Genomic DNA, 14,869 nt, shown 5'->3' on the forward strand with positions numbered 1-14,869 from the left:
GAGGCTCTCACTTCGGAAGGGAATAAGAGAAATCAAATCTTTAAACGCAGCACAGCTACCAAATGGATCTGCAGTTACTGGTGTCCGTGACCAATGGTATGCAGGTGGGGTGGATTGGACCGATAGCCTTTCATTGTTCATTTTTGGTGCCTTTTGGGATATTTTGTTTTTGAGCGGTCACACGTGGGAGATGCAACAGAGTGAGCGAATCTCATGAGGGGAAAGGATGGGGATTTGGAATGTAGCCGAATGGGTTGGTAAGGTGATGAGAAACTGGGCGGGGATTGTGTGCTGCAAGCTGGCGGGCTGGCGGACCTGCAATGCAATGATCATGTTGAATCAGTACACAAGGGACTTGGCAGGTCAGGTGGTGTTCACAGAAAGCATTAGACACTCAATGCCTTGGGCTGAGTGTTAACAACTCTCTGTCACTTTCCTGACCCACTGAGGTCCTCCCAACATTTTGCATGTTGCTCCAGTTTTCCCAGTTCCTGTCGTCTTTCCTGTTTTACCTCTGAGCTTGCTGAATGCTCTCTTTTCTCTGTCGCCGGTTCTAGCATTCTGAGACGGTGACCTCTCAAACGGTGGCAAAAACTGGCTGCAAAGTGGAAAACAGGTGGTACACTACAGGCTCTTCAACCCATGATGTTGTTGCCATCCTTTCCAACCTAGCACCCGTAACCCTCTTCTTGCATCCACGTGCCAATCTTTTAAATATCTCTATTGTACCAGTATCCACCCTGGCAATGCATTCCAAGCATCCACCACTTTTTTTAAAAAAAAACACACACCTGACATCTCAAGACTAGAGAGGAATAAAACTTGCTGCCCAAATACACCCAATTGGAGGGTGGGAGGAAACCAGAGCCCCTCAGAAGAAACGCACGCAGACACGGGGAGAAGGTACAAACCCCTTACAGACAGCGCCGAATTTGAACCAGGGGTCACTGGTGCTATAAAGGCGTAACACTAACCGTACTGCCCTCTATCTTTGCTACATAAAATACACTGTTGGACCTGCTGAGTTTCTCCAGCATTGTGTTTTTACCTCTGACATTTCCACTGTTATCTCGGAAGTTGGAGGGAAGGGAGGAAGCTCAATACTAGAGGGTGTAATTAATCCTGACACTCTGCAGGAAAACATTAAACTGAACCTGATGGAATAGGCACTCTCCACCAGTGTTTGGCAATGACAACTACTGAGTGATAAATGATGCTGAGGAGGTTCCACAACAGCCCACTTTGAATGGGGGGGGGGGGCGGGGGTGGGGGGGGGAGAGAAAGAGATGGTGGTCTGTGGGTCCAGATACACAAGTCCCAAAGGTTATTAAACCTTGCAATTAATTTAATCCACCTTGGATCCAAAGATGCTTTCCAAACCCAAGCTGTGAATGCCCAAAGAAGGTTGTGGCAAGGCTCATGGGAAGCTTTCTACTCACACTTCTAGGAGAGGCACACGTCTTTACTTCTGAGAGGCCCACGGGCTCTCCATGACCCTGAAGGAACTCTGCTTTGCTTCTCCCATTGTTAGAAGTGTTGGGAAATTCTCATGGCGACTCTTTGTTTGCCTTACAGCAGGCATAAGTTGAAGTACATCATGTGCTTCATGATGTACTTCAACTGATATCCGGCCCCTAGGTGGATTGGTAGATGCCAGATAAGTGAATTTTCCCCTGATATCCGGCCCCTAGGTGTGGATTGGCGATCTGACCGCTAGGGGGACCAATTTTAAACGTAATTTTATTTTCCGCGATTTTTTTGCTGGTTGCTGGAATTCTGGATAGCGGAGATTTTGCTGTATATTACATTTTTAATGGATTGTGTGACAATGAAAGGAACCTTTGAATGCTGCGTGACCTGCTGAGATTTCAGCATTGGAGCATTGCACCAATGGGAAGTTACCTCTTTCTAACAGATAAAAGCACAGGGACATAATGGGAAAAATCTCTCCACAGCCACACATTTTCTTGGGGTAGTTATGGGAAGGATTTATTGTCAAAGTACATACATGACATCACATTCAAACCTGAGATTCTTTTTCTTGTGGGCCAGGCAGAATTATTTCTTATTGATAGTACAAAAAAAACGTACTCATTGTACACATGTAAACAAATAAATGTTTACATGTGTGCAATATAGAGAGAGGAAAAAAAATCAAAGCACAAAAGTAAGAGTCCTTAAATGAGTACCTGATTTATTGTTGAGGAGTCTGATGGTGGAGGGGTAGCAGCTGTTCCTGAACCTGGTGATGCAAGTCTTGTGGCACCGAGACCTCTTTCCTGATGGCAGCGGTGAGATCAGAACGTATGCTGGGTGCTGTGGGTCTTTGATGATTGCTGCTTCTCTCCCGATGGCAGCCTTCCCTGTAGATGTTCTGGGTGGTCGGGAGGGTTTTGCCTGCGATGACCTGGGCTGTGTCTACTACCAGAATGACAGCTGGACTTGGAGCTTGTGTTGCCATGGGATTCGACCGTTAATTGTCTTGCTGCAGCCATTGTGATTAGTGCCTATATGACTGGCATTGCTGTGGCTTGTCCCCACACAGTAAGCTGGTCCCCAAGGGAGGATTTCTGTGATCTAATGCTCCTGGATGGTGTACAGTTTGGCCTGAATCACTGCTCTCTCAATGCCCACTTGGACCAGAAGCACCCAGTGGTGGAATCGCTGTAATAGAGGTAGTGATGGTTTGGCAGCAAGCTTTTTAAATTTAGATTAACAGTGGGATAATGGGCCTTTCCAGCCTATGAGCCCGTGCTGCCCAAATGCCCCAATTCACCTACGACCCCCATACGAAGAGTCATCTGGGACTGTACTCACTGAAATTCAGAAGAATGAGAGGGGATTGATTAGAAACATAAAATTATGACAGGCATAGATAAGATAGAGGCCGGTAAGTTGTTCCAGTTGGAGACCAGAACGAGGGGACATAGCCTCAAGATTCAGGGGAGTAGATTTAGGATGGAGATGATGAGGAGGAACTGCTTTTCCCAGAGGGTGATGAATCTGGAATTTGCTGCCCATTAAAGCAGTGGAGGCAACCTCAGTAAATATATTTAAAACAAGGTTGGATAGATTTTTACAGAGTAGGGGGATTAAGGGAGATGGGGGAATGGGAAGTTGGTGAAGATGAGCCAGTCATCAGATCAGCCAGGAGATGATGTAGCAGGCTTGATGGGCTGAATGGTCAACTCCTGTTCCTGTTTCTTATGTTTTTTTATCTGGAGCACCCAGTGGAAACGGGGAGAACGTACAAACTGCATATAGATGGCGCTTGTTGAACAATGCATGCACACGATGAAATGGAGTTGCCACTGACCTCTTGTTTGTCTTTGGCAGGTGCTAATGGCAGTGGGACACAGCTGAAGAGTCCGGAAAAGAAGAAGAGGAAGTCCAGTGCACAGGTATGGTGCCACCCATCTTTCCACGAGGCATCGTTGTCTTTATCCTGATCTCGAATGTTAAATCTGAACACTGCAGCCCACCATGTCCACGCTGAACATGACGTCCAATTTAACCAAAGACTCTGCTGTCTGCACCTGATCTTTATCCCTCCTTTCTCAAATGTCCATCTAGAAACCACTTAAACGTCTCTATTGTATCTGTTTCCACCACTATCCCTGGCAGCCTGTTCCAGACACCCATCACTCTTTTATAAAAAAAAAAGTGTTCCTTATATCAGGGTGGTGTGGTTAGCACAACACTTATAGCGCCAGCAATCCAGGTTCAAATCCCGCACTCCTTGTAAGGAATTTGTACGTTCTCCCCATTTCTGCGTGGGTTTCCCACTGTTCAAAACATAATGGATTGTAGGTTGATTAGGTGCAATTGGACGGCCTGGGCTCATGGGATGAAAGGGTCTGTTAGCATGCTCTATGTCTAAATCAAATTAAATCTCCTTTACACTTGTTCCTCCACATTACTTCAAACACATGTCCTCTGATTGTTTTCATCCTGGGGGAAGGATTTTTACCCTATCAATGTATCAGGGCTCATCTCTGCCTCCGCTCCAGAAAACCCAGTTTATCCAACCTCCCCCTGTAGCCTAGACCTTCTGATCCAGGTAATGCCTGACCGAAGCCTCCACATTCTTCCTCTGGTCGAGGTGACCAGAATTGCACACGAGTGCAGGTAAAATAGAGGGTTATGTTTGGGAGGGATGGAAAGACTAGATTGTTGCGGAGTAGGTTTGCATGAGTCAGCACTACATTATTGACTAAAGGGCCTTTACTGCAACGTTCTATGTTCCATGCAGCTGAGCCAACATTTTATACAGTCGCAACGTGTCCTCCACTTTTCTCATTGTAGTCAAGCCCTGAGGAGTTGATATACAACATGGGGACTGTCCTTTTCATCCACCTCATTGTTGTCATTCATATAGAGTCTCCTTTCTTCCCCCACCACTCCCAAGGACCCCCCCCCCCCATTGTGAGTCGGGGGGGGAGCAAAAAAACAAGGCTCTTGAATTTTAGACCCTTGCATAAATAGAAACATGATCTGCCAATCTTCGTAACCAAATTCAAAAGACCTTGATCCATGCCCCTCCCCCCTCCAAAGATCCAGGGGATCTTTCCTAATCCTTGGTGAAATGAGTTGACAATGACTGTTCTACTGCTTGCCTGTGACTTGATTTCTTCCCTCGGGCTGACAGGAACAAGTGCAGAATCTCCTGTTGGGGGTGGAGGGTGGTTCAACAGCAGCAATTACACGAATTCCAATACCATCGAGTCTTGTGCTCACGCCCCTGTGCACCTAGTTGTGTATTTATAGATTCTCCTCACTTGGGTTGAGAACATGATGTACTACTGTCAGCATTGCTAATTGACTGGTATCTGCTGTGGCAGCCAAGGTCCCCCTGCACGAGGCTATCCCTGCTGCAATTCCCGGCCCTTGTTCTCTCTCTCTCTTTCAATCTTTTTATTGAGTTTTATAGAACAAGTTCACATTGTGTAGAGTACACAAGGTTACCAAATATGAGGAATATAAGGTACGTTTCCAAAAATAAAACAATGGCAATGAATCCCCTTCAGAATGAGAAAAAATAAACCAAAAAGAACTCTTAAACCCCTACCGAAGGAAAAAAAAACAACAAAAAAACCCAACCTGGGATGCTTTGACATAAAATTAAAGATAGTATAATTTTGCTGAATCTATAAAACATAACTAACTGAAGGAAAAACCATGTACAGAAATAAATACATTTAATGATCGTCAAACAGGTTTAATGTGCACGAAAATAGTCCATAAAAGGACTCCAAATTTGATGAAAATGAGTGCTCGCAATCAACGCGGAACACCTGATCTTTTCTAAATTAAGGCAAGACATGACATGACCACTGAGCACTGGTGGGTGGAACAGGATCTCTCCATCTAAATAGGATAGCTCTTCGTGCCAAAGAAGTTTGGCTCTTGTTTTTTAGTAACTCTTTAATTCCGTTATTCGGCTAATGAAGAAGTATTTCTTGCAGCAAAGAGGTGGCTTGAAAATTGCAATTTTTTTTGTCAGAGCCATGTCTTCTCGGGCAAAATTTCAGGATGAAAGAGCGTCAATTTAAAGCAGAAATGCAGAAAAAAAGCTTCTTTAGCCAGAGGGTCGTGAGTCTGTGGAACCTGTTGCCACAGGCAGGTGTGGAAGTGAGGTCGTTGGGTGTATTTAAGGTAGTATTTGATTAGTCAGGCCATCCAAGGGTTGGGGGGAGAAAGCTGGGAAGTGGGGCTGAGTTGGAAGATGGATCAGCTCATGATAGAATGGTGGACCAGGCTCAATGGGCCTATTTGTGCTCCTATATCTTGTGGTCTTAAAAACACCAAGGAATTCTGGTGATTCACGCAGTTACAGCTTATATTTAGATTTGTCTCTGGTTCAAGTTCTTTTCCTCTGGTTGAATCTTGGAATAATACACATCTCAGTTTGCCACTGTGCCTCTGACAGACCCTGTTTCCCTCTTGCTAATCTTCCCACAATCCTCCAGGGTTTCCCCCTGTTCCATTATTTATTTAAAATTCTATTGAACCTCTTTCTACCTCCCTTTCATGGAATGCAAACTGGGGTGATAGGGTCCTTGAAGGGTAGAATGAAGGCAGCAAGACTGGTCTCGGGAGACTGCAGTATTTTGTGTTCAGTTCTGGTCGCCTCATTACAGGAAGGATGTCAATGCTTTGGAGAGGGCACAGAGTGGGTATGCCAGGATGTTGCCTGAATTAGAGAAGCAAGGTTGACAGGGCTTTTCTCTTTGGAGCAAGGAAGGATGAGATGTATTTTAAAGAGGTCTACAAGATTGAGTTTAGAGTGTAGAATATTACAGCACAGGCCCTTCAGCCTACGATGTGCCAGCCCATATATACCTACCAAAAAAAAAACAAAACCCTCCCGACCAAATAACCCTCTATTTTTCATTCATCCATGTGCCTGTCTAAGAGACTCTTAAATGCCCCCATTGTTCCAGCCTCCACCACCATCCCCGGCAGTGCATCTTTTTTAAAAAAAAAAGAGGGGTTCTGGGTGTGAATTAGGGAAAGGTTTGAATGTAGGTTTACATAAGTCAGTACAACATTATGGGCCAAAGGGCCTGTACCTTTAAAACTTTGCATTCTAATTAAGAGCAGAGAAAGGCTGTGAAAAATATTTCTTGGGCAGTTCTAGATTCTAATATCTGCAGTCTCTTGTGTCTTTGTTTTTTTTTCCCAAATTTCCTGGCTGCACAAGCACTGCTGGAGAATTGAAGAATGGCATAAAGTTAAAGGGGTGGATGGGGATCATTACAGGCCAATTAGTTTAACCTTCGCACTGGATCAGTTCTGAAGGAGGTGGTCGGTAGAAGGGCATTCTGTCTGTCTGAACCTGGTCAGTAAAAATATTCAGGGAATGACAAAGTGGGGGGGGGGAGGTGTTGTCAGCATTGGATCATCAGATCCAAGGTTGGAGGCAAACGGGATTAAAATGGGCGCAGCAGCAGCGAGCAAGTGATTAAGATGGGCAAGTCTTGGGTTGGGTCAGGGTCCTGGTGGCCTATTGGTGGCCCAGGGTGCTGCTGCCTTCCATAAGCAGTGGAGATGGAGCAGGGCTGGGAGGGTTCAGCCTTGGTGCCCACCTGGTCTTGCTTGTTCCCAGGCCTCGCTCCTGAAGGCCCAGACCTTGTCCTCCCATTCTCTAATCCTGATCCCAGACCTCACCCTGCTACCTCAGACCTGGTTGTCACCCATTCAGAGTTCCTGGAGTCCTGTTTTCACCCACCCGCCAATTCCCCAGGTCCCATTTGCCCCCCTGCACCAGTCCCCAGGATTCCCCACCCCGACACCACTCCCCAGGATTCCTCCCTGCACCACTCCCCTATCCAGGACCCGTCCCACCTCCCCACTGGGGGTCCTTTTTCCCTCTGCCCTTTGCCCAGGCCTCTCACCCCATCTAATGCTCCATTCTTTGTCCCACAGGCGGCCCAGTTCTCGCACCTGTCCGAGTTCGCTCCTCCGCCCACGCCGATGGTTGACCACCTGGTGGCCTCCAATCCATTTGATGACGACTTTACTGCCCCGAAGGGAGCCGGAGGTGCTCCACCTGGACCTTATTTCAGCAGCCCGGCAGCCGCCTATGGGGGTTTCCGACCGCAGCCCTCCATGCCACCGCATCTCCATGCCGCCTTCAGCCCAGGAGTCCAGCCCATCCGACGCCAGACACCACCCCACTTTGGGCCCGGTCCTTTTGCTGTGGCTCCCGGTGCTGGCTTTGGCCAGCCCAGTGCCATCAACTTCGGTGGGCCGCCCTTCAGTCAGACATTCAGTGGCACAGCTGGCGGCTTTAACCCCATGCTTACCCCAGCGCCCGGGCCACCAATGGCTCCTAAGTTTGTTCAGCCTCCTGGACCCTTCAACCCCAGCCCAGCACCTCGGCCCAACCAAGGTTTTGCCAAGAGCTCCGGCCACCCGCCGCCAAACCCCTCGACCTTTCCCAGCCCAGACCGTGGCTTCCCCCCGGTCGAGGACGCCTCCAAGACTTTCAACCGGCCTGCTGGTTCCTTCAACCCGGGCACCGAGCAGACAGTGTCCCCCGCCGCAGTCAACGGCAACCAGACGGCTTTCGGTGGGGCGACAGGGGCCGGCAGCGCCAACTTCCCCACTGTCGCTGCCAAGAACCCCCCAGGCCACCGCCTGCCATCCGACCCCATCTACCCATGCGGCTTCTGCCTGAACGAAGTGAACGACGACCAGGACGCCATCCTGTGTGAGGCGTCCTGCCAGAAGTGGTTCCACCGCGAGTGCACGGGCATGACGGAGACGGCCTACGGCTTGCTCACCACCGAGACCTCGGCCGTGTGGGCCTGCGACTTCTGCCTGAAGAGCAAGGAGATCCAGTCGGTGTATCTGCGTGAAAGCCTGGGCCAGCCCGTCGTAAGTGATGGCTGAGACATCCCCGGAGGCAAGTGCTGACTTCCTTGAAGAGTGGCGGTCACTGTGGACAAACGTGCTCGGAGCACTCCATGGGGAGGGAAAGGGGAGGTGGGGGGGAGAAGCGAGTGGGGGGGGGAGTTCTCTCTCTGACCTCAGACCCAATGGCTTTGGAAAGCACTGATGGGAGAGGAATGCCAATTGGTGGGTGAACACAGTCTTGATTGGGTGTGGGGAAGAGGAGGATTTGGGAAGATATTGGGTGGGTTGGCTCCAGAATTGGCAGGGTCAGCGACAGGAGATGGCAAATTGCAAAAGATGCCAACCGTGTATAAATGGCCTTGATTTGAGAGAGGTGGCCAGGCTGTGTTCCTGTGGCTTCTTGCTCTCACCTCCACCCCAACCCAAGTCCAGGTGCGGGTTCAATTGGAGCCCTCTCCCGCGGATTACAGGTCACGGTGGAGTTAACGGAATCCTCGGGGCATGCAGAAGCCTCCAGAACCCCGACCATTTCCCTCGCCAGTACCAGAGAATCCTTGTAAAGGACTGAAGGACAAACCCGTTTCAAACAGCTCTGTTTAATGATCTTTGTTTTTTTAATGTTAGTAAGACGGGCAGCAGCAATTGCTGGGGCGGGGGAAGGGGGTAATCTTACTGTCACGCTGTTGCTTCTCTGTCCTCTCTCCCTTTTGGGTTGGGGAGAGGTTGCACATTGGCGCCTAGTTCCCCAGAAGCGTCTTCAGCCCAAGACACCGGGTCTCGGGGTGTCTGTTGGAATGGCCACTCCGAGAAAAATGGGCTCGGGGTTCCAAGCAAGTGGCTGTGGTCTCCTTCCCTTGGGCTGCTGTTCCCCGCCCCCCCCCTCACCTGTGAGGCAGCAGTCTGAGAAACAAGGCTGATGTTTTTTTCCTCTTCATAAAAAGTGGATGGCTTTGAAATAACCCAGACACCAAAGGTTCTGCGTTGAAACCAGCTTTCGTACGTTTGCACTCTATCCCCTCACCATTGCTTTCCTCGCGGTCTTGGGCTGCCGAATGGGTCAGGATGCACCGGCACACAGTTCCACTTCAGCCTGCATGTGGCAACCCGGCCTGTGGGTGAAACAGTGCCATATCTTTCCTTCCGTGGATAACAAGTGAACTTGGCGTTGCATCTTCTCTCCGCTACCTCATTACGATTGGGATTAAAAAAAAACAAGTCCATTGTTTGATTTTTAATGCATACTGCTGTCTTTTTTATAAAGATCTTTTTGGTACGGAAGTCATTTTGGTGGCGCTTAATCTTAATGCTCGTCAGGCATTATATAATGTGTGAATTTTATCGTATGATTAATGTACTGGATATATTACCAGTTGTGTTATTGTAATCCTTTTTAATTCCCTTCAATTGACTGTTGGTACTTGCTGTGGGCTAGTGGGTAAGATAAGTGATACCTCGGAAGTACCCCACCCACAATTAACGCCCCGAATTCAGTGTGGGTCCGTGCGCCATTGATCTGCTGAACATTGCACGCTGCTTTGAATATATTGCCTGTATCTCTACACAGTGTGGTGCTCTTGTGGGTGTTATTTATCTTGATCTGGAACTTGGCGATTTAACTACTTGGGGTGGGGGGAACGACAGTTGCCAAAAGTACATGTTCCAGTCCCGTGATCCACACGGAAGAACAGGGTCTTGTCTGTTGTAAGGGGTGTCAGCGTCATGGGGGAAGGCAAGGGTTATAACCATCAAGAGTCTACCTGGGAGAAGTGTCCTAACCTGCTGCAACTGGTGGCTTCAGCGAGCAGGCCTCTTCCCTCCCACTGAGTCCTCTTCCCTCCCACTGAGTCCTCTTCCCTCCCACTGAGTCCTCTTCCCTCCCACTGAGTCCTCTTCCCTCCCACTGAGTCCTCTTCCCTCCCACTGAGTCCTCTTCCCTCCCACTGAGTCCTCTTCCCTCCCACTGAGTCCTCTTCCCTCCCACTGAGTCCTCTTCCCTCCCACTGAGTCCTCTTCCCTCCCACTGAGTCCTCTTCCCTAACCCGCTTCGAGCATGGCATTGGGCAGCTCACTGCGAAAGCTGCAGATGCAGGGCTCCATCCCAGCACTGGAGAACATCCGGGAAAGCAGAGGGCGGTCAGCGTTTCAGATCCTGGCCCCTTCCTGGGTGCAGAGCCTTTCTGGCGCAGACCCCGAGCGAATTCGAGATTATTTTGTCATGTAATAAAACAGAAAATGTGATATTACATGAAATTTCCTTTAGTCTACCGGAAGGCCGAGATTTGCCGTCAGCAGGAGTTGCTGGGCGCCCGTTACAGTCAGAAAGAGAAGCAAAGGAATTCTCCCCCAAAGTCACTGAACGTTATGAATTTACCTCCCACAGCTTTCAAACGAAACCATCAGCCACCAGAGCTCCAGATGCGATCCTCTGACACGATCAGGAAACCACTTGCATCCCGGCCAGATACCTAGTACCCCTCCACAATATAGTGAGATAAGCAATAGGAACCGTTCAACCATGTCAACTCTGGGGTAGGCACCAGACACTCCCCACCGCGGGCCACTTGGGACCCTGTGGAGCTTCCAGACGATGATTCCTACTCCGTGGAATCTCCCCCTGCTAGTTCCACGCCCCTGCGGGAACAACAAGTGCAAAAAAAAACGGGTTGTGGGGGGAGGAGGGGACGTGCTTCCACTTCGGCTGTTTGCACCAGTGGCGTTTCTATGAGGGGCCGAACAGGCGTGCGCGGCATTTCTCCTGGGCTAACCTCGGGTCAGATTGGCAGTTGGACCTGCTTTCTGATCGCACCTCTGCCCTGTTCAGTGGAAAGATCTCTGTGTTGTGTGTGTGGAACTTTACAGGACAGGTTATTTGTTCCCACTCCCCTCCCCCAAGTTGTGAAACTCCTGCAGTATAATTGCATTGGTGAGACTTCACAATACAACCTGGCTCCTTGTGGAATGGGGGACATTACACTGGACAACAAAAATGTTGCTTCCCAAACATTTTTGGGTCTATGATATTTTTAAAAATTTGGGCTGCTGGTCATGAAAATCACCTTTAAAACCTTCCTATTTTTTTTAAGATACAACTTGCTTGTGATTTCCTGTCATATTTTAAGTCTAAGCATCAAAAATTATGAAATGCAATGTCATTGAAAAGATTTTCTGCATTTGAACTGGGAATCTTGATCTTGGTGCAGTCGGTGGTGAACACAGTGAAAGGTTTCGCCGGGACCATGGAACAGCAACTGGAATCCATCAGTGCCGGCCGACTATTGTGGGTTCCCTAACACGAGAGGCATCAGAGGCCGAGTACAAACGAAAATCAGGGCAGAACATTTTTCGGTCGGTTGAACTAACGTAAGGTGTCAGCGTCATTCTGCAATTATAACTGCTAAATTGAATGTTTCTCTAACTTCCAATGTGAGGCACAAATCTGAAAGTCGTGTTCACCTTGAAGTTGTCCACCATAATCCCCTTTTTTTTTATAAAGAAGCAAACCTTTTGAAAGAATTTGTTGCCCAGTGTACACTACTTCATTTGTTGTTATGCACCCTGCTTCACTGAAGTGTGGCCTCCCGACTTGCCAAGTTTGTATTCTGGAAGCAACTTGTGTCATCAATCACGATGGACCTGCTTTCAAACCGCAGTTTGGATTTAGGCCAGTGCCTCGCTTGTTCAGGTTCCTGTAGAATTTGCCTTGGTCTTGTCTCCACTCACACCCTGGAGAATAACTTCTTGCTTTCAGCTAGCTCTGTTCTGGAGACTAGGCCAACTCGGTAGCAGCGGGGTTTGTAAACGCAGAGCAACATGCGAGTGTCAAATGGGTTGTGATTCCACTCTCCCACCTACTGTGGGATGTTGCTTGCCCCAGCTACCACCTCCAACGTGCATGGTGGCTCACCGATCTGTGACCTAAGGAAGCAAAGCTAACACAGATCACTCCACGAAACTCTGCTTCCCTCGTTCAGCAACCTGTGCCACGCTTAGTAATTTATATTGCGCCTTTCCTGTTGACACTCCCCAAAGTGCTTTGCAGGACATTTACTTTGAAGAAAATAAAATGGATCCTGAATGTTCAGTCTGTTTTTTTAAAAATAATAACAAAGGGCACGAGAGGTTTAGAGAGGGGATGACAAAGTTTACTGGTGGCTGGAGATGTCCCTGGTCCCACTGTTTGAAGAGCACTGAGATCCTGTCTTAGGGAATTTGACCACGAGTGGACATACTATTTGAAAACACGGGGACTTTCCGAGAGAGTGTGTGCAACTAAAAGTAGCATCAGTTGAAGTCCATGGTGGCGGCTGCAGATTTGGGTGTGAAGGGGACAGCGCTCTGGGTTTCTGAGAGGAGTAAAACGAGAGAGTTTGTGCAGATGCCGTGATCGAAGAGAAAACAATGCTGGAGAAACTTAGCAGGTCCTTTATGTAGCAAAGATAAAGAAACATATCCAACGTTTCGAGCTTGAACCCTTCGCCATCATGTGAGTAAAATGTAGGAATGCACTGGAACAAGTAGGAGAGCCTTTGTCATGTTTGGTCCACCTCAATTAACGAAATTGAAAATTCCCAGTGCAGTGTGTAGCAATTTACAGTTCAAGAGAAAAGAGACCGTCACGTGAGGTTTTGACAATTTGGCGATGCAGTTGCCTTTTCCCCATTTCCCTTAATTCCCCTACTCTGTACAAAAAAAAATCTATCTAACCTTCTCTTAAATATATTTACAGAGGTTGCCTCCACTGCTTCAAAGGGCAGCGAATTCCACCGATTTCCCCACCCTCTAGGAAAGCAGTTTCTCCTCATCTCTGTCCTAAATCTACCCCCCCCCCCAGAACTTGAGGCTATGTCCCCTCATTCTGGTCTCCCTCACCAATGGAAACCACTTACCTGCCTCCATTTTATCTCTGCCTTTCATAATTTTGTTTCTATAAGATCCCCTCTCATTCTTCTAAATTCCAGTGAATTCAGTCCAAGATGACTCAATCTCTCCTCTCTGGCCTACCCCCTCATCCCTGGAATCAACCTGGAGACCCTCCTCTGCACCCCCTCCAAAGCCAGTCCATCCTTCCTCAAGTAAGGGAGACCGGAGGTAGTCATGTGATAGAGTAGTAGCCGGTAGCAGAAAAGAAGAAAAAAAGTTAAGAAAAGACAAAGTTCAATAAATACAAAATATAAGATAAAGTTGTAGAGAAAAGAAAGAAAATGGCACCCAAGAAGGAAAAAGTAAAAAAAAAAGAAAAAGAAGTGACGCTGGAAAAGAAAGGAGAAGGCCTTGCCTGCACGAAGGAACAGAGAGCTGTGGTGGAGAAGAGCGCCTGATCTCCGAGGTTGGTGATGGTCCCGTGGAATCGCGACCCCCCCCCCCCCCCCACGACTGCTGGACTGCAAAAATGGCTCTCTGAGCCAAACAAAAGTGCGCAGTGCGCAATATAAGAAGGAGAACACCAACGGGAAGGGGTCTCAGCCGGGGAGCGGACAACCACCGCGACCAGCTGATGGATGCCTGATACCAGGGCTCTCAGCTGGAGGAGGAGGAAAGCGGCAGAAGAGGGAGTGAAGTACCAGGTGAGAAAGAAAGTCAACGGGGTGAATGGCAAGAAGAGCAGCAGCAGGAGGTTCAACAGATGAGCAGCTCAGAAGGAGAGGACCAACAGCAAGAGGCCAAGCAAGAAGAGGCCTGACTAAGTGAGACAAGCAACTCATTAGAAGAATCAGAAGAGATACAGATACTGTTAGGTCTGCTTTGTTCATGAATGAGTGAGACAAACACCAGACTGAGTCGAAATCAGGGTTCTTTGTTCTTTATTACCGGATTGTAACACTTGCGACTAACCATGTTAGTCGGAGAATGCATTCTGCCGTTATCAGCAAAATTATGATTTTTTATACCCTTGGATACGTGCTTAGAACATCATCATATCATTACTTGTCCAATGACTAAAACTGTTGCTATCCTTTCCCTGCTAGCTTCCTGCCTCTCAATCCATCAATGTCTCTCTTATCTTGTAAGTACAAGGATGCATTCACATCTTGTTACAGCCCTGCACATTCCCATCTCATGATGTTTTACCTAACAGGAGTACAAGGACACCTCCCCTTCTTGTTACAGCCCTGTACAGGGTAACTCCTTACACATTCCCATCTCATGATGTTTTACCTTACAATACAAAGAAGAGAAGAAGATGCAAACACAGGTACAGACACAGAAGAAGAGGAAGAAGACCAAGATCTTCACAGAGAAATAGAAGGTAAAGCAGGTGAACAGAATATAGATAAAGCTTTTTTTTTTAAAGAACAAATGAGAGCATTAAAAGAATGGTTGTCATTAGAATTTAGTGCAATTACAAGAAAAATGAAAAGAACAGAAGAAAAAATGCAAAGATTAGAGCTAGTCATGACAGAAATAGGGAAAAGAGTAGAAAATGGAAGAACAAGAAACGGCTGTAGGAATGGAAGTAATTGACTTAAGAGGAAAATTGGAAGAAAGTGATTTTAAAAAATTAAAGAGA

General features: G+C 47.9%; 1 protein-coding gene across 5 annotated transcripts in view; it reads left to right on the forward strand.

The window, feature by feature from the left end:
- Nucleotides 1-14,869, forward strand: part of LOC138764391 (pygopus homolog 2-like) — a 68,095-nt gene that overhangs the window by 2,732 nt on the left and 50,494 nt on the right. For 2 of the 5 annotated variants that reach the window (XR_011358138.1, XR_011358139.1), the window contains exons 2-3: nt 3,337-3,401; nt 7,429-8,410. Coding sequence is in view for 3 of the 5 variants with exons in the window: in XM_069940254.1 (XP_069796355.1) it covers nt 3,337-3,401; nt 7,429-8,397 (1,034 nt within the window). In the remaining 2 variants the exon portion in view is untranslated. Of the gene's footprint in view, nt 1-3,336; nt 3,402-7,428; nt 9,923-11,561; nt 12,437-14,869 lie in introns of those variants that run through there. The other 3 variants (XM_069940254.1, XM_069940253.1, XM_069940252.1) reach the window with 3 other exon arrangements.

The sequence above is a fragment of the Narcine bancroftii genome, chromosome 5 (genome assembly GCF_036971445.1).
Source record: "Narcine bancroftii isolate sNarBan1 chromosome 5, sNarBan1.hap1, whole genome shotgun sequence".
NCBI classification, from domain to species: domain Eukaryota; kingdom Metazoa; phylum Chordata; class Chondrichthyes; order Torpediniformes; family Narcinidae; genus Narcine; species Narcine bancroftii.